This window comes from Calliphora vicina, chromosome 4, assembly GCF_958450345.1.
Source record: "Calliphora vicina chromosome 4, idCalVici1.1, whole genome shotgun sequence".
Classification (NCBI taxonomy): domain Eukaryota; kingdom Metazoa; phylum Arthropoda; class Insecta; order Diptera; family Calliphoridae; genus Calliphora; species Calliphora vicina.
Window position 1 is genome coordinate 90,808,157 of NC_088783.1, and position 27,449 is coordinate 90,835,605.

The 27,449-nt window shown below is 35.3% G+C and overlaps 2 protein-coding genes across 2 annotated transcripts in view; one reads left to right on the top strand and one right to left on the bottom strand.

Moving 5' to 3' along the window:
• The window catches only part of Atg5 (autophagy protein 5), a 318,890-nt gene that overhangs the window by 281,630 nt on the left and 9,811 nt on the right, over positions 1-27,449 (bottom strand). The window lies entirely within an intron of this gene.
• Positions 17,931-18,950, top strand: LOC135956600 (uncharacterized). The gene is made up of 2 exons (XM_065507138.1): positions 17,931-17,976; positions 18,055-18,950. Exons 1-2 carry the CDS (start codon positions 17,931-17,933, stop codon positions 18,948-18,950), a joined length of 942 nt encoding a protein of 313 aa, XP_065363210.1.

Genomic DNA, 27,449 nt, shown 5'->3' on the forward strand with positions numbered 1-27,449 from the left:
TTGGTTTCCCATCCGATTTCAAAGAATTTTATATTTTTTGAAAGCGCTCGGCTAGATCTTGAAAAAACATGCTTGCGTGTGCTATTTATCTCTTATAATTTTCTAGTTATAGGCATTTCAAAATTGAAATTTTAAAATTTTGCCATACCTTGGTCCGCTTTTTTAAAAATATAGGGTGCACTTTTGGACCGAATGGACTCGAATTTTTTTTGTTAGTTAGACAACTAAATTACCAACAACATACAAAAGATTTCAGAGCAATATCAATTACGAATCTAAAAATAACAGATTTTCAATTTAAAAATTCAAAAAATAGTATATTTTTGCTGTTTTTTGGACAAAAAGGTGACATAACTCTTTTTTTTAATTAAAAAACAACTTTCTTTAAGAACATATAACAATTTTATGTTTTTCTATAAATTTTCTTTACGGAGAACATTTTGGTATAAAAAACATGTCCTATTTTTCGAACATGTCGGCCGTACGCCCTTTGGAAATTGACCTATTTTTTATCAAAATTTCAACTTTGGGCCACATGTTCGGCTGGATCCCGAGATTTATTTCCAAAAAATGTCGATTCTGCTCCACTGTGCACTGTGCGTTGTTTATATATATATAGATAGATAAAACACGATGATTATCAACATTTTATTTTTCGATCCTGGTAGACCATATATTATTTGCGATGATTCGCTTTGAAAGTTTGTATTTAATTTGTTCATAGTTTTAAGTATATTGTTACGTTTTAAACTTTTCGAAACGCTGGTTTATTTGCTTTAAATAAACCGGATACTTTTGATTGCAATTAAAAGCCGTTTAGTAGTTTGAAAATTGTAACAACTCTTTATTTATTTAAAATGTACAACAACAGAATTAAATAATCACTCAATGTTTTTTTATACACGTTTATAAATTCTCAGAAATACAGACACTTTATAATGTATACGAATTCACTTGAAAAATACAGCACACTTAAAGGCACTCAGTTGATGTTTATTCAAATAGCGTCTCTGATAAACTGCTAACGACTGCAACCTCTGCTACTATTTGTAACACTGCCATCTGCACTCTAGATTTCTCTTTAACTGTCTAGAGGTTTCTAATACATACGCCATTTGTGGTGTACTTTCTACAATGTTCTTTAACTGAATATTCGATATCGAATACAGCGTTGCCAAGTTACGATCAAATCAACTGAAAGCTTTTATTTAATAATGCCCACAGATATGTTACAGTTTGTTATTACAGCACTGTTATTTGAAAGCATTATGCTACTTTTAAATCAGCCGTTAAAATCGTTATATTTGAATTCAAGTACAATTTGGTAACATTGCCCCCCGCTTAAGCCTGTTTGTCCCGAATAGGCATAGATTCACTTCTCTCATAGGCAGCTAGTCGTTCTAGATGTACGACCTTCATTTTAGATCTCGGGCTCTTTTCTTTCTGTATTCTGTACAGCACGTCGTTTAATTTCTTAATCACCTTGTATGGTCCATCCCAATGGGTTTGTAGTTTGGGAGACATTCCTTTCTTGTGTTGTGGGTTATACAGCAGTACAAGTTGGCCTTCATTAAATCTCTCAGAATTCTCTGCTCGATGGTATCTGGCTTTCATTTTGTCGCTGGTCATTTTTATTCGTCTGCGTACGAATTCGTGAAGTTCGTTAAGGTCATCTTGCTCTTGGGAAGTGTTTTCATTATTTGATGAGGGCTTAATACCGAATTCTAAATCACCAGGCAACTTGAGTTCTGTCCCGAAGACAATTTTTGCAGGTGTTCGAGAGGTCGAGTCATGAACAGCTGACCTGTATGCCAATATAAATTTTGGTATGTGTTCATCCCAGTCCTTCTGGTGTGCACTGACCACTTTTCTTAAATATTCCTCCAGGGTGCGATTGAATCTGTCGACCATGCCATCAGATTGAAGATGCAGTGGCGTTGTTCTGGTTGTTCTTATTCCGTATAAGTCGCACATTTCCTTGAATACGGCGGATTCAAAATTTCTACCCTGATCCGAGTGCAACTCCAGTGGAACACCATAGCGACACACCCAGTTGTTCACAAATACGCTTATAAGCGTTTTAGCTTCCTGATTGGGTATTGCATATACCTCTGGCCATTTGCTGAAATAATCTAGAACGTAACGGTTTCCAGCATCACTGACAGGGAAAGGGCCTGCTACATCCATCGCAATCCGCTCGAATGGCGCACCTGAGTTATACTGCTGAAGTTGTCCACGACTTCTTCTTACTGGGCCCTTCGCTGCTATGCATTGTGGACAATTGGCTACCCAATCGGCTACTGCTTGCTGACAACCCAAATAAAAACGTTGTTTTAGCTTCTCTAAGGTTTTTGTCACACCAAGATGACCACCACTGGTACCATCATGAAACTCTTTCATTACTTCGTTTATTTTAGAGGATGGTACAACAATTAGATTTGTCACTGTTTTACCGTCAGCACTTTCCCATATGCGGTATAAGCAGCCATTTAACAATTGTAGACTATTCCATAGGGCCCAATATGATTTCATCAGAGGACAAACCAATCTGCACTGGACTCTATATGCATTAGTCGAACGTCAATGACACATTCCTTTCTCTCGGCTTTTGCGCAATGCTTGCATTCCACGTTGCCGTCTTGAGAGCGCGTCCGCATTGCCGTGTTTCAAACCCTTCCGGTGCTCGATGCTAAAGTCATAGCTCTGAAGCCGCCCAATCCAACGAGCCAGTTGCCCTTCAGGTTGTTTAAATTGCAACAACCACCTGAGGGCAGAATGATCGGTTCTCAGTTGGAAGTGCTGACCATACAAATACTTGTGGAAATGCTTCACACACTCTAATACTGCCAGGAGTTCACGTCGCGTTACGCAGTAATTTCTCTCAGGCTTGGAAAGTATTCGGCTGTAGTAGCCTATGACCTTTTCCGTCCCGTTGATCACCTGCGAAAGCACACCGCCTATTCCGTATCCACTCGCATCGCTGTCTAGCACAAACTTCGCCCCTGGGATGGGATATGCCAAAATTGGTGCTGTACACCTTTCCTTTAACTGAAGGAATGCCTGTTCTTGAGATTCACTCCACAGGAACGCTCGCAACTTCTGCGTTAGCTTATGTAGGCTTGCGGCAACACTGGCAAAATTCGGTACAAATTGTAGGTAGTACATGCAAAGGCCTAGAAAACTGCGCAATTCGTGAAGATTTCTCGGACGAGGCCAGTCCTTTACGGCTCGTATTTTATCTCATCTGTTGATATGCCGTCTGCTGTTACGCGATGCCCTAAATACTTAATTCTTTCTGGAACAATGCACATTTCTTTACGCTAAGTTTTAGTCCAGCCGCTGCTATTCGTTTAAGGACTTCTTCAAGGTTTTTCAAGTGTTCATCGAAAGACTTCCCCATGACAATTATGTCATCAAGGTACACCAAGCATGTCTTCCAGTGAAGTCCTTTCAACACATGTTCCATTAAACGCTCGAATGTGGCTGGAGCATTGCAGAGTCCAAAGGGCATCACATTAAACTGCCATAATCCATCACTAGCACTAAACGCAGTTTTCTCTTTGTCTTTTTCTGCAATCTCTACCTGCCAATAACCACTTTGCAAGTCCAATGTGGAGAACCATTTTGTTCCAGCTAATGTGTCCAGGGTGTCGTCAATTCTTTGTAGCGGGTAGCTGTCTTTTTTGGTAACGTCGTTCAGCTTTCTATAATCGACGCAAAACCTAGTGCTGCCGTCTTTCTTTTTAACTAACACAACAGGCGAGCTCCAAGGACTTGAAGATGGTTCGATTACTCCATCCCGCTCCATTTCGTTAACCAACTCCTTCACCTCACTTCGTTTTGCTAGAGGAATACTTCTGGGCGCCTGCTTTATGGACCTCGCTTCGCCAGTATTTATTTGATGCTTTACAATTGCCGTTCTACCTTGGCTTTGACTTTTTAAGGCGAAGACCGAGGTATGTTTCTTCAGAAGCTGTTTGGCCTTATTTCTATCGGGCGGCGCTAATCCTCCTACCCATTTCCCCACATATTCCGCTAGTAGCTCGTGTTCCTTGGTGGATTTATTGGCATGTTCCGGGTTTTTCTCGCAATTGATTACTGCCTCTGCTGAAGTTCATCAACCTATTTCGGAATTTGGCTTAACGACTTTTACAGAGCTGGATAGGTTAAGCACTCTTACAGGAACTATTTTGTTGTTGCAGGGTTTAACGAGGGCTTTTGCTGTTATAAAATCACTTTTTATTTCTGCTGGTTCTACCACCCACAAACTGTCGTCCTCACAATCTCCCTCCATACAGGCCCATACTAAAGTGGGAGCTAGCTCTTTTCCCATAGTACTAGCTCGTTTTAGTTTAAATGTGATTCTTGTGACGATTGATGATTTGACGGCTGGTTGTTTCTTGGAGGCGAAACAGATCTGGTTCGTTTTCTCGGTGCTTTGCAGTTTCGCTGAATATGACCAGATTTACCGCAATTATAACATTTTACTCTGGCTTTGCTATGCTTATCATTAAACGCCTCCAAGACCTTTTTTAATTCGTCGACTATATTTCTCTCGTCTTCAGCAACAACCTCGATATTGCGCACCTTGCATATTTGCGGCTTTTATTAATTATTTTCGCCGTTTCTTGCGCCAGTGCAAATGAGACTGTTTCTGCAAATGATGGTTTAGGTGTAGCACAAACCGCATGTTTTATTTCAGGATCGCGAATGCCATTGACGAATGCCTCTATCTTGATATGGTCCAAAAATGGATTGTTTTCCCCTGGATAAGTGAGCTGTAGCAAACGCTCGATTTCCAACGCAAAATCTTGTAGCGTCTCATTGGGTTTCTGCACTCTACCACGCAATTCCATTCTGTATAATTCTTTTTTATGTTCGCCACCGTACTTACGTTGTAGCGCCTCCATTATGTCATCATAACAATTTCTGTTGCTCACTGGCACGCTTTCAAGAACTACCGCTGCATTTCCTTTTAAGGCCAAAATCAATTCGATAGCTTTTTCTTCGTCTTTCCACATGTTTCTAATGGCAACCGTATCAAACTGGAACTTGAACACATTAAATGGTGTGGTGCCATCAAAACTAGGAGCCTTTATTCTACTCGATGTTTCTGAAATAACTCGCACCGGTCCGTCTTGGCATTGAAGATTATTAATTTTCATTTCCAGATCGAGAAATTTATTATCAACTTCTTGGGATTGTTTTTCTAGGCCGTTCTCTAATTCGGACACCTTTTTGTCAAATTTGGATACTTGCATTTCAAGGTTATCTACTCTGCTGTTTATAACCACACAAAGTTCTTGAAGTTTCTCGTCTGTAGCTTTAGAAGTTTCTTGAAATTTCGCTTCCAGCTTCTCATTGTTGACCTGAACTTCAGCTAAAAGCTTCTCGTTGTTTACTTGAGTAGTTTCTAAGATGGTTCTAGAATTTTCGTTCAATTTCGCTTCCAGGTTCTCGTTGATTACTTTAGAAGTTTCTTGAACTGCAGTTTTAACCTCCGCAAGTTGTTTCGAATTTTCGTTCATTTTCTCCATCATGGAGGCAAACATTGTGTTTAAGTAAATGTTGCTCGTTGTTGAACGGGTACTTTTCTCAGTTTCTTCTTTGTACTCAAATTCGTAAGTACTGATGTCAATATCACGCCGATTGAATTCATCTATCAGCCTCTTCTGCAATTCTGCCTTGTTACCTGCTGTTGGTAGCTCCAACTTACTCAATTCTTTCTTGAGTTGTTCAACTTTTAGTTCTTCAAACTTCATGCTTATTAATTTGCAATCCCACTTCTGACACCAATTGTTACGTTTTAACCTTTTCAAAACGCTGGTTTATTTCCTTTAAATAAACCGGATACTTTTGATTGCAAATAAAAGCCGTTTAGTAGTTTGAAAATTGTAACAACTCTTTATTTATTTAAAATGTACAACAACAGAATTAAATAATCACTCATTGTTTTTTTTTATACACGTTTATAAATTCTCAGAAATACAGACACTTTATAATGTATACGAATTCACTTGAAAAATACAGCACACTTTAAGGCACTCAGTTGATGTTTATTCAAACTAGAGTTGTGTAGCTGATGAATGACCTAGTTCAATTGAGCTATTCACTCAACTGAGCGAAGTGAATCATTCATCATACTGAGCGTTTTCAGCTCAGTACTGAGCGTATTCAACTGAGCGGTTTTGTTTTATGCTCATGTTTCTTTCAGTACTCATGAAAGAGCTGCACAAGCACATTCATTTGTCATCTTCAATGTTTCACTTTACTCGTCAATTCTGTAACATTCTTTCGCTCACTGACATTGAAAAGTGAGCGAGTATTGTGTCCTACAAAAATAAAACGATCATTCGAATGTAGGTTTGTTATGTATGTATATCAGTGATGTTCAAAAATAAAAATGAAGATGGCTTGGTGAAAAATGAGACATTTGTTATGCTCTTTTAAAGAGAATAAGAATATGTGTGTTGTTACTCAGCGCGAAAGCACAATGAAATGAACATCATTGTTCTACATCACCATACAATAAATAAATTCACATTCATTCAATAGCACACATATAAAAAATTCCTTCATGAAAACAAAAACAATTTGAATAACTCTAATAATTCTTGAAACAAAAATATATACGCGGCAGCATACGATCATCAATTCACTGATCGTAAGTATAAATGAATTCTTGTTAACGAGTTAAAATTATGAACACAAGTGAAGAAAATTTTATTGAACTAAAGTCATATATAATTTTATAGTCAAAACTAGCTGACCGACAGACCAAAATAAAAAAAATATTGTGTTCGATTTGTGAGAAGCTGTTTGAAATGTATAAAAATAGTTAAAAACAGAATAAAACGTATTTTTGAATGATAATCCTATGTAAAAATTCTAAGTATTTCAACAACAAAATACATATAAATCAATGAATTTTGTTTTTTATGTCAGCCATTAAATTTGGGAGAGAGTAATAATTTTTACTCTCGGTTGCGCCTCTAATATTAACCCTATGCTTATTCAAGATGTTATATATCACCCCTGAAATAGTCGTATTTTATAAATGACAATTAACATTTTGTACAACGCTGCACTTGAATTTTTTAGTAGCACGCTTTTCTTTTATATAAAATGTTATGTCACTTTTTTCCTTATTGAAATCAATAAAATTTTAGTTTTAAATATAATACACAACATTGGTGTCAGAAGTGGGATTTTTTAAAATAACACAATGAATCCGGATATGATGAAGCAATTGGCTGACTCTCTGTACAGCGCAATACGGCAAGCAGTCGTGGAGGCAACAAACGCCTCATTGGCGGCAAATTCTTCTACATCATCTTCAAATTTATTTAAAGCACCACAATTCTGCGTGGTTGAGTACAAATCCACTGATGGAACCACCGTACAGGATTACTTCACTCGTTTTGACTGGGCACTACAACTAAGCAAAGTTTCACTTCAAGAGTATGCTACATACGCGCGTGTGCACATGGGATCTGAATTGAATAATTCATTAAAAGTTTTTGTTTCACCAAATAGTCCTGAAGCATTGTCATACGATGAAATAAAGAAAACGTTGGTAGACCATTTTGATATAAAAAAGAACAAATATGCAAAGAGTATCAAATTTCGTAAAATTCAACAGAAGAACGATGAAAGCATTCCGAATTTCGTTTTACGTCTTAAACAAGCATCAGCTTTTTGCGAGTACGGAGATTTTTTAGATCGTATGTTAATTGAACAACTGCTTTATGGATTACATTCACGAATCATATGTGATGAAATAATTTTAAAAAAAACAGATAAATTTTCCACTGCATATGATGGAGTTAACTCGTCATACAACAGGGGCAATGAAAGAAGAGGAACCATTACCGGCAAACCAAGAGCTACACATACTATGGTATTCACAAATTCAAACAAAACATAACAAAAACAAATTTCAACAGGAACGTAGCACCTACAGCTCTTCTTCTTCTTGCTTTGGATGTGGAGGTCAGCATATGCGTAACCAATCTAAGTTTAAACAGGCTAAATGTTTCGTATGTGGAAAAATTGACCACATTGGTAAAGTGTGTAAAAGCAAAACATCACAAATATCAGTTGAAGAAGAAGAAGCACCTGCTGATCAAGTGCAGATGCTGAATCAAGTAATTTCAATAAATACATTGAAATGTAATTCAAAAAAGATGGTATACGTTAATGTTGATGGTCATTTGCTAAGCATGGAATTAGACACTGGTGCTCCGTGCTCTGTACGGACATTTAAAAGGTACATTAAACTGAACCCAACAAACAAGAAATTTTCTAGTTATTCGGGACATACAATTAAATGTGTGGGCTGTGCTATTGTAAATGCTAAAGTGGGAAAAACTGCTGCTAAGCTTAATTTATACGTGGTGGACGGAGACTTAGACACTCTAATTGGTTGCAAAATTTGTTAACGAAATCGATTTCGCAAACCTTTTTTCTACAAATAATCAGATAAATAATATTGCAACAGCGCCACCGGAGATGAACAATGTACAGCAACAAAAGCTGCAACAAGTGCTTAAGCAATTTGATGCCATCTAGTAGTAAACCTGGTAAGTTAGTCGGTCCCCCAGCTAAAGTACATTTAAAACCTAACGCGACACCTATTTTTGCTAAAGCCAGGGATATTCCTATAGCACTCAGGGATGCGTACATTCGGGAAATCGATTCCAAAATATCTTCGGATCTATACTGCAAAGTTGATTATTCAGAATGGGCTTCAACTACACATATAGTCACAAAGAAGACCGGTGCTATCAGAATAACAGGTAATTATAATCCCAATCCCTAAAATTGAAGATCCGCTTAATAAAATGAAACATTCAACAATATTCTGCCATTTAGATATTACCCAGCAAAAACTTCGCTTACAAAGCTACAATTGCTACCTAAGTAATGTCTTTTTTAATAACTTACTTTTTAAGTATACTGTTTTTGTTTTTTAGACTTTACTATAAAATAAACAAACAAAACAAAACAACTGTTACTTTTTTTCAATTTGCCCATTTTTTATTGCATGTTTATTTTTAGAAAAACAGAAAAGAATATTGCATTACTGTGTGAAAACCATTATTTGACGCACAATAAAATAACTAAGCAGTGGTGTATTGAGCACAACAACAGACTAGCAAACGGATGGTTGATGGTTCGACACTTGGCTGCGACTTATTTTTTTTTTTTTATTTTTTGTTTGCAAATACAAAATTCTATAAATAACTCTACTAACAAAACAATTTATTTCCGGCCAAAATATAAAGGATTACTTTTGGGACATCGCGAACAAAAATAATGACTTCTTTGAGTAGAAAAATAAGTAGTCGAATAGTCAAATTCCCCTTATTTTTAGGTTTATTTGGAAGTAAAGTTTTTTCTGGGTACTGATGCTTATTGCCATCTCCCTGTCGATGAAGAGTTTGCACGAATTCTGACTTTAAATACACCAACACATGGATTAATTCGGCCAACCAGAGCTGTTTACGGGGCTGCAAATATCCCTGCATTATGGCAAAGGCGTATGGAGGGTATGTTAATAGATATACGTAATGAGCTTATTTGATGATATCCTCGTCTATGCAGAAACATTTGCAAATATGATTTCCTCATTGAAATAGTTTTAAATAAACTTATGAGTCAAGGTGTCCGATTGAATCGTCCAAAGTGCGTTTTTGCCACACCGTCTGTAGAATTCCTATGGCATCGGGTAGATAAACATGGTATTCACAAATCTGAAGAAATACCCCAGAAGAAATGCAACTTATACTAGGAAAAGCTACATATTATAATTCTTTCATACCGGATTTGGCCACGAGATCAAGACCACTGAGGGACATGTTATTAGAAAAAGAATTTAAGTGGACCAAATATGGGGAAGAGGCATATGAAGACATAAAATCAGCTCTCGTTTCTCCACAAGTTTTGACTACATACAATCCTGAATTACCAGTAATTTTAGCAACGGATGCTAGTAAGTGTGGCTTAGTGGGTCCGAACGACCGATAGCATACGCTAGTAGAGCCTTGAGTAAAACAGAAATAAGCTATCCCCAGATGGATAATGAAGCACTAGCAATTGTGTGGGCAGTTAAGAAATTTTTTAAATACCTGTATGCACGACATTTTACCCTTATTACCAGTGTTGCCAACTCTTGGTGAACAAAAAGGGCTAAATACTTAGAAAAAAGGCTAAAAAAGTGGTTAAAAGAGAAATTCCAAATATTGAAAAATTTGACCTTCGACCTTCACGATTTAAGGGTTAACGTTACCGATTTTAGTAAAAGTTTCAGAGTATATTTAGAATTATCTGGACTATAATATTCTAATTAGGTTTTACTTAAAATTTATAAGAGTAAGGAAATAGAGCTCATTGGCCTAAAAATTGCCAAATAATTGGTTTTTCTCGAAAATTTCAAAATTTAAATCGCAGGTACGGAAAAACTATAAGAGATATTTTCATAATTTTTTTCTATTATATTCTTAATAAATCCCAATGAGATGATCAAAAAATTCTGAAATTTGTTTAACAAAATTTTTAAAAATTTGAAAATGGAGTTTTGAAACTGGTTCATACCTAAGAATAGGTTAACGGTATCCTACGAAGACAAAAACTCATATACAAGTAAACATGGTTCAACATTTTTAGTAATTTTTGTCATAATATCGCTGCCAATTTTTTTGAACTGATTTTACTAATTTTCAACAGCAAAAATTTCAGATCATTAGAGTAAATATATATGGCTAACGGCCATTTTCACAATGTACGATTATTTAATTTTAACATTTAACCAACGGTTACCGATTTACGTTTCACCATCATTTGATTACTTAACCAAAGCATTCAGTAGAAAGTATGGCAATAATGCATACATTTGTTTACGAAAAATAGTGTAATGAAAGATTGAAATATAAAAAATTGTCTAAAAGACGACATAAAAAATAATAATTTGTGATTTCTTAGTGGTATAATAAAAAAACGTATAAAACTCAAAAATATTAAGGTACCTAACTGTAAAATTTACAGAACAAACTGAACAACAATTACTGAAAACCAACAAGGAAAAGTGCACATTTGTTGTTTGGTTTGTAAGTGCAATATCCGGGTGGTATATGGCTAAAGGCTAAATTAATTTTTTTGTGGCTAAACAAGATTGAAAAGGGCTAAATTTAGCCTAAAAAGGGCTAAATTGGCAACACTGCTTATTACGGATCACAAGCCGCTTGCCCAAATACTGCATCCAGCAAAGTCATTACCTAACCTATGCATAAGGCGCATGGCAAATTATGCCGATTTTTTAAGTAACTTCGATTACGATGTCATATGCAAACCTACAAAACAACATGCAAACGCAGATTTTTGTTCCCGTGTTATTTACGACAAATCAAACTCAATCAACAGTATTCTTATTGACGAATTTGATCAATTCATAATCCATCAAATTGATCAGTTACCTTACAGCATCTACAATAGCCCTGGAAACAGCGAAAGATGAATACTTAGGCAACATTCTTAAACTTCTACAAATGGGAAAAGATCTTAAAAAAGCCGGCTACACTGCACCCGAGCAGAATTATAAACTTACCGCAGGTTGTCTTACTTATGACCACAATATTGTTATACCTACATCTCTTCAGAAAAAAGTACTTGATGACCTTCACAACTGCAGCAACAACAGCCATTTTAGATAAAATGTTTGCAGCTTATGGTGTGCCAGTTACTGTCGTATCTGATAATGCGACAAATTTTTCATCGGCGGAGTTTCGTGAATTTTTGAAAATGAGCGGTGTCAAATACCATAAGCAAACCGCCCCTTATCTTCCGGCAACAAACGGACAGGCGGAAAGGAGTGTACAGACTGTCAAAAGAGCGCTAAAGGCGATGGGATCAACAAAGTCCACAACTCAAAACAATCTAAATGTTTTTTTACGACAATACCGGAATGCACCAAAAAAGTGGTTAAAAAAGTACATACATTTGACACAAAAACCAACTTAGAATGTTACATTTGGTTATGCCGAATAGGCGAACAAAAATGTATGAATATAACACACGTTCAAATGCAAGAAAATAAGAATATTTATTCCTGTATGTTGATCCTTAACCTTAAAATAACGTAATATGGGGCCACACGTATATCATATGCCGATGTTTTTAAAGCCTCGTATTTATCACCTAGCCTGCAAAATGCTCCTAGGCAAATTTTTTTATATGAAAGAAAAAATTATGTATAAAGTAATCCTTTGTGATAACTTCGATGGAGAATATTTTGATAAGTGAATATATGGCAAATATGCCTCTCATGTAATGCAGAAAAAAAATATTCTAAAAATTATACACGTCGCCGGACAGAATTGATTTTCATTGGCAAAAACATAAATTATGCCATTAGTTAGCAAACATATCAAAACTAAGGTAGCCAAAATATGTAAACATAAATATTTAATTTAAATTTGGAAAAAAGTTAATTTTCTATATTTGATCAGATAAAAATTATCATAGCTAAATTATTATCGATATGAATTTTTCTTTCTAAATTGGTTGGATTGTAGTCTTTGAAAACGGTATACTACGTGACATTAGGGTGGCCCTTAATAAACGAAAGCTGGATTTTGGCCATTCTCACCCCCCAGTTTGGTGAACATTAGTAAAAAAAAATCATCCTGAAAAAAATTTAATTTCATCAAAATCGGCCCAAAAATATACAACATTTCGAAATCTTTCCAAGAGAAATTCCAAATATTGAAAAATTTGACCTTCGACCTTCACGATTTAAGGGTTAACGTTACCGATTTTAGTAAAAGTTTCAGAGTATATTTAGAATTATCTGGACTATAATATTCTAATTAGGTTTTACTTAAAATTTATAAGAGTAAGGAAATAGAGCTCATTGGCCTAAAAATAGCCAAATAATTGGTTTTTCTCGAAAATTTCAAAATTTAAATCGCAGGTACGGAAAAACTATAAGAGATATTTTCATAATTTTTTTCTATTATATTCTTAATAAATCCCAATGAGATGATCAAAAAATTCTGAAATTTGTTTAACAAAATTTTTAAAAATTTGAAAATGGAGTTTTGAAACTGGTTCATACCTAAGAATAGGTTAACGGTATCCTACGAAGACAAAAACTCATATACAAGTAAACATGGTTCAACATTTTTAGTTAATTTTTGTCATAATATCGCTGCCAATTTTTTTGAACTGATTTTACTAATTTTCAACAGCAAAAATTTCAGATCATTAGAGTAAATATATATGGCTAACGGCCATTTTCACAATGTACGATTATTTCATTTTAACCGGAAAATTAACTAACTGTCGGTTTGTTTAACGGGGACCATTTAACCAACGGTTACCGATTTACGTTTCACCATCATTTGATTACTTAACCAAAGCATTCAGTAGAAAGTATGGCAATAATGCATACATTTGTTTACGAAAAATAGTGTAATGAAAGATTGAAATATAAAAAATTGTCTAAAAGACGGCATAAAAAATAATAATTTGTGATTTCTTAGTGGTATAATAAAAAAACGTATAAAACTCAAAAATATTAAGGTACCTAACTGTAAAATTTACAGAACAAACTGAACAACAATTACTGAAAACCAACAAGGAAAAGTGCACATTTGTTGTTTGGTTTGTAAGTGCAATATCCGGGTGGTATATGGCTAAAGGCTAAATTAATTTTTTTGTGGCTAAACAAGATTGAAAAGGGCTAAATTTAGCCTAAAAAGGGCTAAATTGGCAACACTGCTTATTACGGATCACAAGCCGCTTGCCCAAATACTGCATCCAGCAAAGTCATTACCTAACCTATGCATAAGGCGCATGGCAAATTATGCCGATTTTTTAAGTAACTTCGATTACGATGTCATATGCAAACCTACAAAACAACATGCAAACGCAGATTTTTGTTCCCGTGTTATTTACGACAAATCAAACTCAATCAACAGTATTCTTATTGACGAATTCGACGAATTTGATCAATTCATAATCCATCAAATTGATCAGTTACCTTACAGCATCTACAATAGCCCTGGAAACAGCGAAAGATGAATACTTAGGCAACATTCTTAAACTTCTACAAATGGGAAAAGATCTTAAAAAAGCCGGCTACACTGCACCCGAGCAGAATTATAAACTTACCGCAGGTTGTCTTACTTATGACCACAATATTGTTATACCTACATCTCTTCAGAAAAAAGTACTTGATGACCTTCACAACTGCAGCAACAACAGCCATTTTAGATAAAATGTTTGCAGCTTATGGTGTGCCAGTTACTGTCGTATCTGATAATGCGACAAATTTTTCATCGGCGGAGTTTCGTGAATTTTTGAAAATGAGCGGTGTCAAATACCATAAGCAAACCGCCCCTTATCTTCCGGCAACAAACGGACAGGCGGAAAGGAGTGTACAGACTGTCAAAAGAGCGCTAAAGGCGATGGGATCAACAAAGTCCACAACTCAAAACAATCTAAATGTTTTTTGACGACAATACCGGAATGCACCACATTCGACTACTGGTGAGTCGCCAGCCATTCTTTTTATGGGTCGTTCCCTTAGAACACGCCTTGATTTAGTTCGTCCAGAAGAAACGTCAGCCAAGGTAACTGGAAAACAATTCCTCCATCACAATCCGAACTATCAAACATTCAAAGTAGGCCAAACGGTGAATTTTCGGGAAATCCCAGGATGACCAAGTGGCTACCTGGAGTTATATCGTGCAGATTAGGCGATCTTCACTATGCGATCGAGTACAATCGGAAACAAATTAAAAGGCATGTTGACCAAATTCGGAGCACTGTTGCTTCGCAGGATGGTAACAAGCGCGAACCGGCTCAGCGAGGAGGTATGGCAATAGAGCCGCAGAATTTAGAAAACAATGACATTAGCGATTACACCTTAGATTCCAGAAGTCAGGAGGACTACCTTACGGACATACACAACAGCCCTGAGAATCAAGAACAATCTGAAGATGAATATAACTACGGTACACCACGTGCGGAAACAACTGGATTGAACACATCACCAGCAATACAGAAGTCGCCATGTAATGCAGACTCAAGTACCAGCAACGAATCACCACAATCACAAATGATTCGACCCACTGCAGAGCCCATACAACAACCGGACCCAAGGCGGTCTCAGAGAAAAAAGAAGCCTTTAATCCGTTACACACCATAATCATGATGTGGAGGAAGAATTGTTATATATCACCCCTGAATTAGTCGTATTTTATAAATGACAATTAACATTTTGTACAACGCTGCACTTGAATTTTTTAGTAACACGTTTTTCTTTTATATAAAATGTAATGTCACTTTTTTCCTTATTAAAATCAATAAAATTTTAGTTTTAAATATAATACACAACACAGGTAATCAATGAAAATAAGAAAATCCTTTTTTCGATTGCTTTGCTGTGATATCATAATTTCGTTCATTGCAATGCTCTATGATAAACGACGTTTTTTGTTTCATTGTCTGATGCTGATCCGACACGGGAACAGACGACATACAATTGACCATGCGAGAAACATGAAATTTCAAGCAATGACTTCGAGCAATGCGATCCGGTGATTTTTGAAGAACGTCGCACAGTGCTTTGTCCCCATATAACGATGGGACAAAAATAAAAGGAGTTGTCGTAGAGCTTTAACATTTGGTATGCTAATATAAAATACCTTAGTTAAGAAAAATCGTACCAAGGACACTCCTACCTCCCATATATGGGAAAAATATAATTTTTAGTTTTGGCTACATAAAAATCATGAAAATCTGCATTTGTTATACCCACAAAGCTTACAATATTTCTGATTGTTTTTATTGAGTTTGCAGCAAGGACTCTTGGTCCTGCCATATATCCTTAATTGTAAAAATTCTATAACATTTGCAGAAATGATCTGATTGTAATGAAACTTGGTATGTTTATTTGTATTTACTGAATAACTTTTTGGGTTGAATAAGCTTGTCCGTCCGCCAGTCTATCTATCTGTCTGTCCGTCTGTCCATGTAAATTTGTTAAACAAGGTATATGTCGCAATTTTAAACATGTTCCCATATTTGGTACACATCACCAAATATCATTGGTTATAATCGGTTCATGATTTCACCTAGCCCCCGTACAAATGTCCTCCCGGGAAATGAAAAAAATCTGGAAATAAGTAATAAATTGTAAACCAACACTCCGAAGTTAATAAAATTCCACGGCTATAGAGATGGTGTAGCTGAGTTTAAGTTTTGAATTTGGACTTTAAAGATTAAAGTAGGGCGGAGCCTCAAGGCCCTAAAATGGGGTATCTCGGGCATATGAAAAATTAAAAATGATTCTTAATTTTTGTTCCCGATCTGATTTGAACGATTTTAACAGGTGTAGAACTAACAAGAAGTCAGATACAATCTACAAGAAGACAAAAACAATTTTATCTCTTATAGTTGACAAGATATTCACATTTGAAAATTAAAATTCCAAGTTTTTTCCTGCCTTAGTCTGGATTTTTGCTAATACTGGATCTAAATCTATCCCTATTTTATTCAAATATACAGTTTTAAATTACCAACAAATCTATTAGTAATAGGGAAAATAATTATTTAAAAATCTTTACTAAGTCAAAAGTTATGTGCATTTAAATTTCAAATATTTTAAAAAGTAGTTTTTTCATGATTTTTTTTTCGACAAATTATTGTGTAAATTACAAATTTATGCCAAATTTACTCTTAAAGCATAGCTGCTTTAAAAAAATTAAAACCATTCTTGTAAAGAGAATTTATAGCCCGGACCTCGTTGCAGTCAACAAAGTCAAAAATCTAATAAATACCATTTTTTGTGATTTTTGAAAAGATTTTTGTGAATTGTGGAATTCTCAATAACAATTCACAAATTTCTATCTTACTTTTGCATTTGGATCAAAAATTTCTATATACTTACATAAGTGTTAAATTTCGATAAAAACGTTTCATAAAAATAAAAAATTTCTAGAAAATCAGCTACCATTTTTGATTCCCATATTTTTGAAAAAAGTCTTTTTCAAAAGAAGTCACAATTTCCTACACGTTGATATATAATATGTATATCTTATATTTTCCAAAAGTCTCATTAACGTAATACATTACTCACAGTAAATAACTTCATCTTGTAGTGTTCTCCGCTTTTTGTTAATGCAGTAGTCGGCAATGCATTGCCGACATCGCACCACCAAACCGGCTTTGATTATTTCGTAAATCTTGCAACATATTGTGTAATGCCTTCTAAGGGCCATTATTACAACTTGGCTTTATAGTTAAAGGTAACTTTAAGCAATAGAAAAAGGTACCCTTAAAGGTGACTTTAACTATAACAGCAAGTTGTAATAATGGCCCTAAGACTTTTTATGCGCTATTGTACACTCATCCCAAACGATCAGTGTGCTTTGCTGTAAAACTTTGGCGACTGTTTTTGGAAATGTTGGATTTTCATTGATTTGTATATTCAATGCTGAATGAGAGTTCGACCGCCTTCCATCATTGTAGCTGCAGTGCAAAAGTGCAATATCATTCTGCGAGCGTATCGTTGCCGAAATCAACGCGATCAAAAAAGTTTTTCCAGATCTACCGAGAGCGTAAAAAAAATCCGCCGTAGCTTATTTTTCTTGTCGATTTAACAGTTGAACGTTGAAGTCATCGCAATCATATTCTTTTTCGCATCGCAACTCTTGATTAAATGCTTCGTGCATCGGATAATAACTTGTTCGACATCATCAAGCACATATTCTCAATTAATATCAAAGCCTCGTTGTCAATTTCATCGCTTAGTTGCTAATTTGATGTTCTAATACGCATCATGGCATCACACATCGCATTTTTACATTTGCTCCACAAATCAGTCGGTTTGGATGGCAAGCATGTTGAGATAATTATCGAAAAAAATGTTCGTATTTGATGGTCATTTGACGAAATCACAGCATATCCGAGGTTGTATTGCCAATGAGTATCATTCTCTAACAATCACAAGCATGGACCACGAACGTTGACTATTCATTCCCACGACAGCCGGTTCTACGTACCGGAATGACCCGAAGATTTTCGGCCAAGGGCTGTCAACCCAGCAACAACAACTATACAACCTTCTGCACCTTCTGGCATTGCTGCTCCGCATCCTACTGGTCCGTGCCGGAGTTGAAGTAAATCCCGGACCATGGTTCTGCACGGTTTGCCAGAACCTACTGCACCACATGTCAACACAATTAAGGTGCAACTCTTGTTTGGGCTGGTGTCACCTTAGGAATTGTTCCGGACTTAATCATGAAAGGGAGTGGTCGGAGAATTACGTTGCACCATTCTGCCAGCGAGGTAGTTCATCGGCGTCTTCGGCATCATCGTCGTCATCCTACGCCACACCTCCACCCTCCCCACCGCAATCACAACAACGGCAGCAAGTACAACAACAGCAACAACCACCGCCGCTCACACCATCGATTGCAGTCCGTAGACCTGGGGTGATATCCATATTGCAGTTGAACTGCAATGGCCTCCAAGGGAAAATTTCTGAGATAACCCGATTTATGCGCCAACACAACATCGTGGTCGCTGCGGTCCAGGAGACAAAACTTACGAGTAATTCCAGTCTGCAAAGTTGCAACGGATACAACGTTCTCCGAAAAGACCGCACCAGAGGCAACGGTGGAGGCATCGCATTTATTATACACAACACCGTGCAGTATAGAGCTCTTTCTCTCGATCTGAATTCTAGAGACCAATATCTTGAAGTTCAGGGTATTGCGGTCAGATCGGGAGATACGGAGTTGGAGCTCTATAATGTCTACATTCCGCCAGTAGCCAGCTGTCCAACAGGCTACCATCCCGACATTAGGAACTTACTAGATGGTGATACTCGTCTGGTCCTAGGGGATTTTAACGCTCAAGGAACAAGGTCCTCAAAGCACTAGCCGGCAGTACTTGGGGTATGGACGATTGGTCGGCCAGCAGTTAACTATGCTGCTCCAATGTGGTCGCCTTCATTGAGTGATACCCAGTGAAGAAATATTCAAAGCTGTCAAAACGCAGCCTTAAGGACCGTCGCAGCCTTAAGGACCTCAGAACACCACCTTCACGAGGAAACCAAGGTTCTACCGGTCAAGGAACACAACGTCATGTTGACGAAACAGTTCCTTATGGGATGTCATCGGAGGAGTCATCCAAACTTCAACATCACACAGTTGGAGTTTCCCCCGAGGCATGTCAGACAGGACCTTCGGAAATACGAGGAGAACATACAGAGGTATGTGCAGGATCCATTTGATCGCCGCTCGTATATGACAGCTTTGAACGACATTCACAGAGACGACATCAATTCCGCGGTAGCAGGATACCGTATGAATGTCGTACTTGGAGGTCGCCCACCACCGATAGCAGACGCCGAGAAAATTCTGCCGCGTGGAAGAAGAGTCGTTCTGGCACAACTTAGATCAGGATGGAGCAACAGGCTTAATGCCTTTTGGTCCCGCATAGACCGTGCCATCCTTAACTTATGCCCAGCATGTGGTCAGGGTCCTCATGACACCTCCACATATTTAACTGTTCAGCCAACCCTACTTCACTCAGTCCAATGGATTTATGGACTCATCCTGTTGAAGTAGCTCAATTTCTTGGACTTGAACAACATGCAGAACCACCAGAACATCCAGATTGATTAATGTAAAACTGTTCATGCTGCTACAACAACAACGTTGACTAAACACTCATCGTTCCTTGGATGGACTGGAAAACCTGGAACTGGATTTCCTTGCTTCCGCCGTTGAAATTTCTTTCACGACTGATTCCAATTTTGGAGTATATCAGCGTTCGGGCAAATTCATCATTCCGGCACATTTTAAAAAATCTGATTAATGTTCTAGATGGCGGTTTATCAACTTATTACAATACATTCTCCTCAGCAAATGAACAACACTTGGATGTCTTTGATGAACGAAAAATTAAAAAATGCGTTGGAATCGTTGGAATTCTTAGCACTAACTCAGCCATTAGTTATATATTTGCAGATGTATTTGATAAGTGGGGTCGTGAACAATATTAGTACAATTGAACAATTTTTCTTTCTTTAAAAAGCTTTTGTGGACTATTGAAAACATTAAAAAAAAAATAACCCAAATCGGTCCTGGCGTTCTGCGATTTTAGATATATCGAACTAAAATGGGCATGGTCAATGTTTGTTTCATTAAAAACTTAAATTGGATTACTACGAACTTTAAAAAAATAGCCAAATCGGTGCAGCAGTTTTCCGATTTTAGATAAATTGAAAAAAGTGGGCGTAAAAGTAGGCGTGATCAATTTTTCTTTCAGTAAAAACATAAATTAGACTACTACGAACATTTAACTAAAAAATTTGTCAAATTTTAGAAAGTGGACGTAGTCAATTTTTCTTTCCGTAAAAACCTAAGTACTATGACGAAACTTTTTTAAAAAAATAATTGTCTGAATCGGTCCAGCCGTTCTCAACTGATGCAATTACCAACGAACGACATTTGATTTTTATTTATATAGATTTTACGTATTGTATATACATAATAGTTGTCTGATATGCTTCTGAGTAAATAAAGAAACAAGGATAGATGGCTTAATGATATTGAGGTAACAAAATCTATTAGTCGTCGTTGTTTACCAATCGTTGTGAAAACAAGTATTTATTTTACAACAGCTTCTTATGTCTTAAAATAAATAAAAAACAATATACAGTTATTTCAAATCTCTTTTGTTTTCTACTTCACTTTAATTTTGTGATATTTGTGAACAAATTAAAAAAAAAGAAGTGCAAAAGAATAACACAATAAATAATAATCCAAAATTTATGATCCTCCTGATGTTGCAAAAAAGAAAAATTATAACGCCATAGGATTACAATATAATTTTAGCAATAAACTAGCTATTAATTATACTGGATTTACCTTACAATAAAGAAAGTGATAATAATTTTTATAATGTCTCGCCATTCATCATTAAAAGAGCCATCGAGTCCACATGTGGGGGAGAAGTAGCATAATGCAAAAAACTACGCAATGGCACATTATTGATAAAAACAAAAAATTGCATCGAAGCTAATATACTTATCAAACTTACAGCCATGAATTCCAACATAAAAATTCAAGTTTCTGAACACAAATCTTTGAACTATTCAAAAGGAGTCATTTATTCTCCTGACCTATTTGGTGTTCCCGAAGAAGAAATTCAATTAAATATTGCAAGTCAAAAAGTAACCGAAGTAAAAAAGATCTTACGTAAAGAAAATGTAGTCTTAAAAGAAACCGGACTATTGGTTCTTACTTCTGCTATTGATCTCCCTGAATATATCTATATTAAGGTGGACCCCCAATGTATGAAAAAATTTAAAACTCATCTGTTTCAACTCATCAGTTTTGTGTGAGGTTAGGATAAAAAAAAATCTGAAAAAAATTTCAGCTCGATCGGTTAAAAATTGGCGTGCCGCACGAGGGTCAAAGTTCGTGAGAACGAAATTATGGGTAAATGGATAGAAAAAGGTGCATAACTACTCAGGAGTCACCCGTAGGTAGGTAAAATGTATGAGCAACCCCCATTATTTTCGTACCCCCAATACTTTTCTAGAACAAACATACCCCCTATCTCCAACCGTTCAGGGGGTCCCCATACAAAACATCTGAATTTTCACGAAAATTTTCCAAATTAAAAATTAATGGAATCACACAAAGTATAAATATGTTCTAAACTTCATTTCGTGAATTACTCTTCACATTTTACTAACATTAATTAAACACCCATTTCTATTGTCAAAGAACGCAAAAAAGTGAATCCAATTGGTCTGGCTTGTTCATTGAGTTTTATTTTATTTAGCAATGTAATCATAAAATGCCCCTTTAATAATGAGCGGTTGTACCTAAGACAGGTAATATTTAAAATTTTTAAAAACATTACATTTTTAATTCCATGAAAATTATTTTTGTTTTATGGCTTATATTCCACGTATTCATTTTTAAGTAATAATATAACAGGTAATATTACTAAATATTGTCAAATTTTCCAAACAACATTGAAAAACCCATTGATGTACTTTCGTGTTTTTTATTTCGACCTGATATATAAATCTAAATTTCAGTTATATTTTTATTGGTTTTTTACGAAGATTATATATAGGTAAAAATATATTCAATGAATTTTAAAAACTTACCTAAATTCATTGAGAAACATTTGCATAACATTTTTTAAAATATACACCTTATTTTATGTGCATAAAAGTATTGACCTTTTAGTTGTTCTATGACTTTTATAAATAAAACATACAAACTGTGACAAAAAATTAAAAAATAACTGTAATTTAAAGGTAAATTTATGAGCTGTGAAAGTGAATAATTCTTCATTTAAATTAAAACTAACAGTAGTTTTGGAAAAAGTGAGTACAAAGAAATAAAACAATTAAAACTAAAACCTAAATTTTTCAATGGAACAGGTTCGCATTTGAATTACAATGACATCATCAACGACAAAAATTAATTTGAGATCGCAACAGCATAACATTTATTTGATTGAATATGTTATTCCGCAGCTGTTGGGATCAAAATTGCCGTCTAAAAAAGAAGTTCTTGGTGTATTTTTTTTCACACTCGTACACTAAAATTGGAAGTGCGAAAAAGTACAACAATGGCTGCAAACGAAGTGCTCCTTTTCTGGAATAAAGCACGAATTCCGACCCGAGACAAGTCTTCGGTCATAAAGCAAATTGAGAAGCTGTACCAGAAGTGGAGGAAATTGAACAAGAGCTCAACAAGAGGAGGAACGTCGCATAAAGTAAAAGAGGATAAGTTTGTCGAAGAATTAGACGATCTCTTCGATATTGCTCATGTTAATGCACTCACCACGATTAAAATAGAGGAGGATAAAAAGTTTTTGCTTGCACAGAGGAAAAAAGGCCGCCCAGGCAGCATGATTGGCATTGACATGGCTCTTGTAGGCATTGAAAAACGAAAATTGGAACAAGAAGAGGCAGATGAACGGCGATTACGAGCAACTACTAAAATTAATACCTTAGCAATTCACATCATCTACCGAATCGTCAGACAATGTTGACGCTGGTGGAATGGAATTGGAAGTGGACGCTCTACCGTCGGCTTCGGAAGTTGTTAAAAGAGGAACACAGTTATTTATCAATGAACGGTTCGTTTCTGCTTTGGATAAATGCATGATATCTGACCGAAATGCAATGCATTTAATGGCTGCAGTAGCTGAAGGACTTGGTCACAACGTATCAAATTTGGTATTAAATCGCTCGTCAATTCGAAGATACCGTACTGCAAATCGACAAAAAATCGCTGATTTTGTAAAGGAGAACTTACATGTAAGGTTACTTTTCTTATACCAATTTAATTTCAATACTAATATAAATATTTTATTCCATTACAGTTGAAGGCAACAGCATTTTTTGTAGTGCACTGGGATGGCAAAATACTGGAAGACATTACAGGAATGAATAAGATTGATCGCCTTCCGGTTATTGTAACTAATGGCGAAATCGAACAAATATTAGGCGTTCTTTTGACACGACATCATCAAACACCGGTGAATTTGCAGGAGCTGCAGTTTTACTTGAACAGTTATTAGAGAGAGTTTTGATGCATCTTCCATGTAGACATCACATATATGAATTATTGCTAAGAGCAGTGTTCGAAGAAAAAATTGGAAAAACTTTTGCTCCAGATGTTTCTCTGTTTCGCCGTTTCCAGCAGAATTGGGAAAAAATCAATCAGAATGCATTCGAAACTGGAGTGAGCGATGAGATCGTTGCTTCGAAATTAATTACTGCTCCAGATGACATCATTACTTTTTGCATGGTCCAACTACAGAAAAGACAACGTCGTAACGACTATAAGGAACTATTGGAACTGGTTGTTTTATTCCTTGGAGGCGATTTTGGCGAATATAAGTTTAAAGAACTCATACCTATTCACCACGCACGATGGATGTCTAAAGCAATTTATTCACTGAAAATATTTATGTTCAGAGACCAATTTAAACTGGCAAAGTCACAATTGGATGGAATTCGAGATGTCTGTGTGTTTATTGTTCGTCTGTACGTGAAAGTCTGGACTTCAACTTTTTGAAAGCACTTCACTCATATGCAGACTTGGATAAGAATTTGTCAAAAGTAATGGTAACAAAGTTTATCAGACATTTGTGGTATCTGGCGGAGGAGGCTATAGCTCTCGCCTACTTTGATTCAGATGTTTCGTGTGACATAAAACGAAAAATGTTGGCAATTATGTGCATATATGATGGAAAAGAAATCCTTGAAGAAAAAGACAAGGAAGTTCAACTTGAAAAAGATGAAGAAACTGATGAAGAAACTGGAGAAGAAACTGGAGAAGATACTGGAGAAGAAGATGATGATTGGGATGAAGATGATGAAGGACCTATCCGAAGCATGAAAAAAATTGCGGTTAATTTTGCAGAAGTAACTGAGCAATTTTTGTCGAATGACTTGAGCGCTTTCGTAACTGTGAAAACTATAAACTTTTTTCTACGCTTCAACTTGCCGCATGAATTTATACGATATCCGCCGGAAACGTGGCCACAGCGCGAAGATTATCAGCAAGCACTAAAAATTGTTGAAAAAATTCACGTTGTAAACGACACCGCTGAAAGAGGCGTGAAAATTATGGAGGACTACAATAAAATATTGTGCAGGAACGAAGAGGAAAAGCAATATTTGATTCAAGTTGTCGGTGATTATCGCAAAAAATATCCCAGTTTTGAAAAAAGAAATTTAATATAGCATAACATAATTATTCATAAATAACATCAATAAAATAACATCAATCAATTTATTTTATTGTAATAGTAATTGTATATATTTTTTTTCTATATTTGAAAATTTTCGTGAAAATTCAGTTGTTTTGTATGGGGACCCCCTGAACGGTTGGAGATAGGGGGTATGTTTGTTCTAGAAAAATATTGGGGGTACGAAAATAATGGGGGTTGCTCATACATTTTACCTACCTACGGGTGACTCCTGAGTAGTTATGCACCTTTTTCTATTCATTTACCCATAATTTCGTTCCCACGAACTTTGACCCTCGTGCGGCAAGCCAATTTTTAACCGATCGAGCTCAAATTTTTTTCAGATTTTTTTTTATCCTAACCTCACACAAAACTGCCCTTCGTTTTTGGAAAATCGAAAATAAAAAAATAAGGTCCACCTTAATCTATATGGGTTATCAAAAAATTTACTTGCGTCCCTACATACCACATCCAATTAGATGCAATAACTGCCTTCACTATGGTCACCTACAAAAAAGTGCGAAAACAATAAGATATGCTACAATTGCGTTAACCCTAATCATATCAATTCCGACTCAAATGAAGTTTGTACCAATAGTTGTTGCTGCATTAATTGTAAGGAAAACAATATTGACAATTGGAAACATTCAGCTAAAGATAAAAATTGTCCAATTTTCCTAAAAAATAAAGATATTCAAGCAATTACGAGTTTCTCCAAAAAACTTCCAAGGGAAATGCTGAAAAAATCTACAATAGCAGACATTTAAAAGATAATACTATATACTCAACCGTTGTCGACTCTAATATTCATAAAAACACTCAAGCTAATAAACTATGATGATTGCCTTCTTACAACTTCACAAAATTTATCAACTAATACTCCAACATCAGCACCAACCAAATTCTAAACTAGTTGGGACACATTTTGCTAAGAACAATAGGTAATAAGTTACATGGATCAGTAAAATCACATGTTTGGTCAAAATGTAAAATTTTGACCCCCTATAACTACGAGAGTTCTTGACGGATCTTGTTGAAAAATTGTGTCTGAATTACTATCCAATAGATGTAACCTTCATGGGAGTGATCACTTCCCTATACTAATTAAATTATTTATTCCTCCACAACCAATATTCTATAGACCAAGACCTAAATTTATTATTGACAATGTACGTCCTCATAGCCACAACATCAATAAAGAAGCGTCCAATTTGCAAAAGATTATAATTCAGAGCTCGAACCTTTCTATTCCGCAGTTTAACCCAACCTTTAAAAAAAGAGTTCCATGGTGGAACAACCACTTGAATGAACTCAAAAAAGAGAAAAATAAATTTTGGCAAATTTTGAAAAGAACAATTAATAGCACTAACATTATCAATTATAAGAGAGCAGCGGCTAAATTTAAAAGAGAATTAAAGATATCCAAAAGTAAATCAATTTCTTATTTCACTTCTGAAATTAATCCGCAATCTCCATCCAAAAAAATATGACAAAACATCAGAACTTTTTGTGGCCTAAATTTACCTCAACCCATTCACACAATAGAATCTCCATCCGACCCTAACTTATTTCTATCCAATAGTCAATCAATTGCTGATGAGCAGGGCAACCAAAAATATGCTCTAAAAAAAGTGTTTTATGCGCATAAAATATGCACTTAAATACGAAAAATATGCTCTTAAAATATAAAAAAATTCACTTAAAAATAGTTGATTATTATTATTATGATTTCAATGTTTTATTATAGGATTATATTTCGATTTCAGTGACTTTGGCACTACATGCAAATAGTTTGATTAAATTCATTTTATTATATTTTGCAATAAATTACTGTGTTAAGTTAAGTTTTCAAATTGTCAATTGATTAATTAAATTTTAAACTGCCAAGTATTAGACAATTCAAAATTGAAACTTTTTTAGTAATTAGTTGCATACTATTTTACTTTCTCAAACTATGTGCACCAATGTTTTATATGATCAGCAGGCAGAGGATATTAAATATAAATTCTACATAATGCTTTAAAAACCACTTTCTTATCACTTGAATTATGTTTCAAAATATCTATGGAGAGCTTTTTTAATTTTTTATTAAAAATTGCAATGAATTCGACTTCCAAAATTCCTTACAATAGTGAAATAATTTGTTCGCTTTAAAACTGTGGTAATTAAAATAACCTTTTTGCAGTTTTATTAGTGGGACTCAAAATATCGTGGCATTTCCTGTTTCTTCCTTTCTCATCCATTGATTGTATTTTGTAAATCTATTAACGTGCTTTGAACGTGAGATTTTCGATGGATCTTAATACTCTGAACATTTGTTGAAAAATTGTTTAATTTTATATTAGTGATAAACTGTTAATGCCCAACCTTAACTATCTCAAGCTACCTTAAGTTTGTTAAGAAGTTCCTCATAATAACATACAATTTTGAAATTTTTTTTTAATTTTTTACCATTTTTTCCTATTTGTGTGTGAAAATTTTTAATTTAATTCAAATATATGGAAACTAAGCTCCCTTAAGATAAGTCGATTATGGATATTCAAATTTTTTCTAGCTTAGGCCAATTATCATTGGACCTTAACAAAATAGTAAAATATAGAAATGAAAAATTACATACAAGCAATAAAATTATATTATGAAAACAA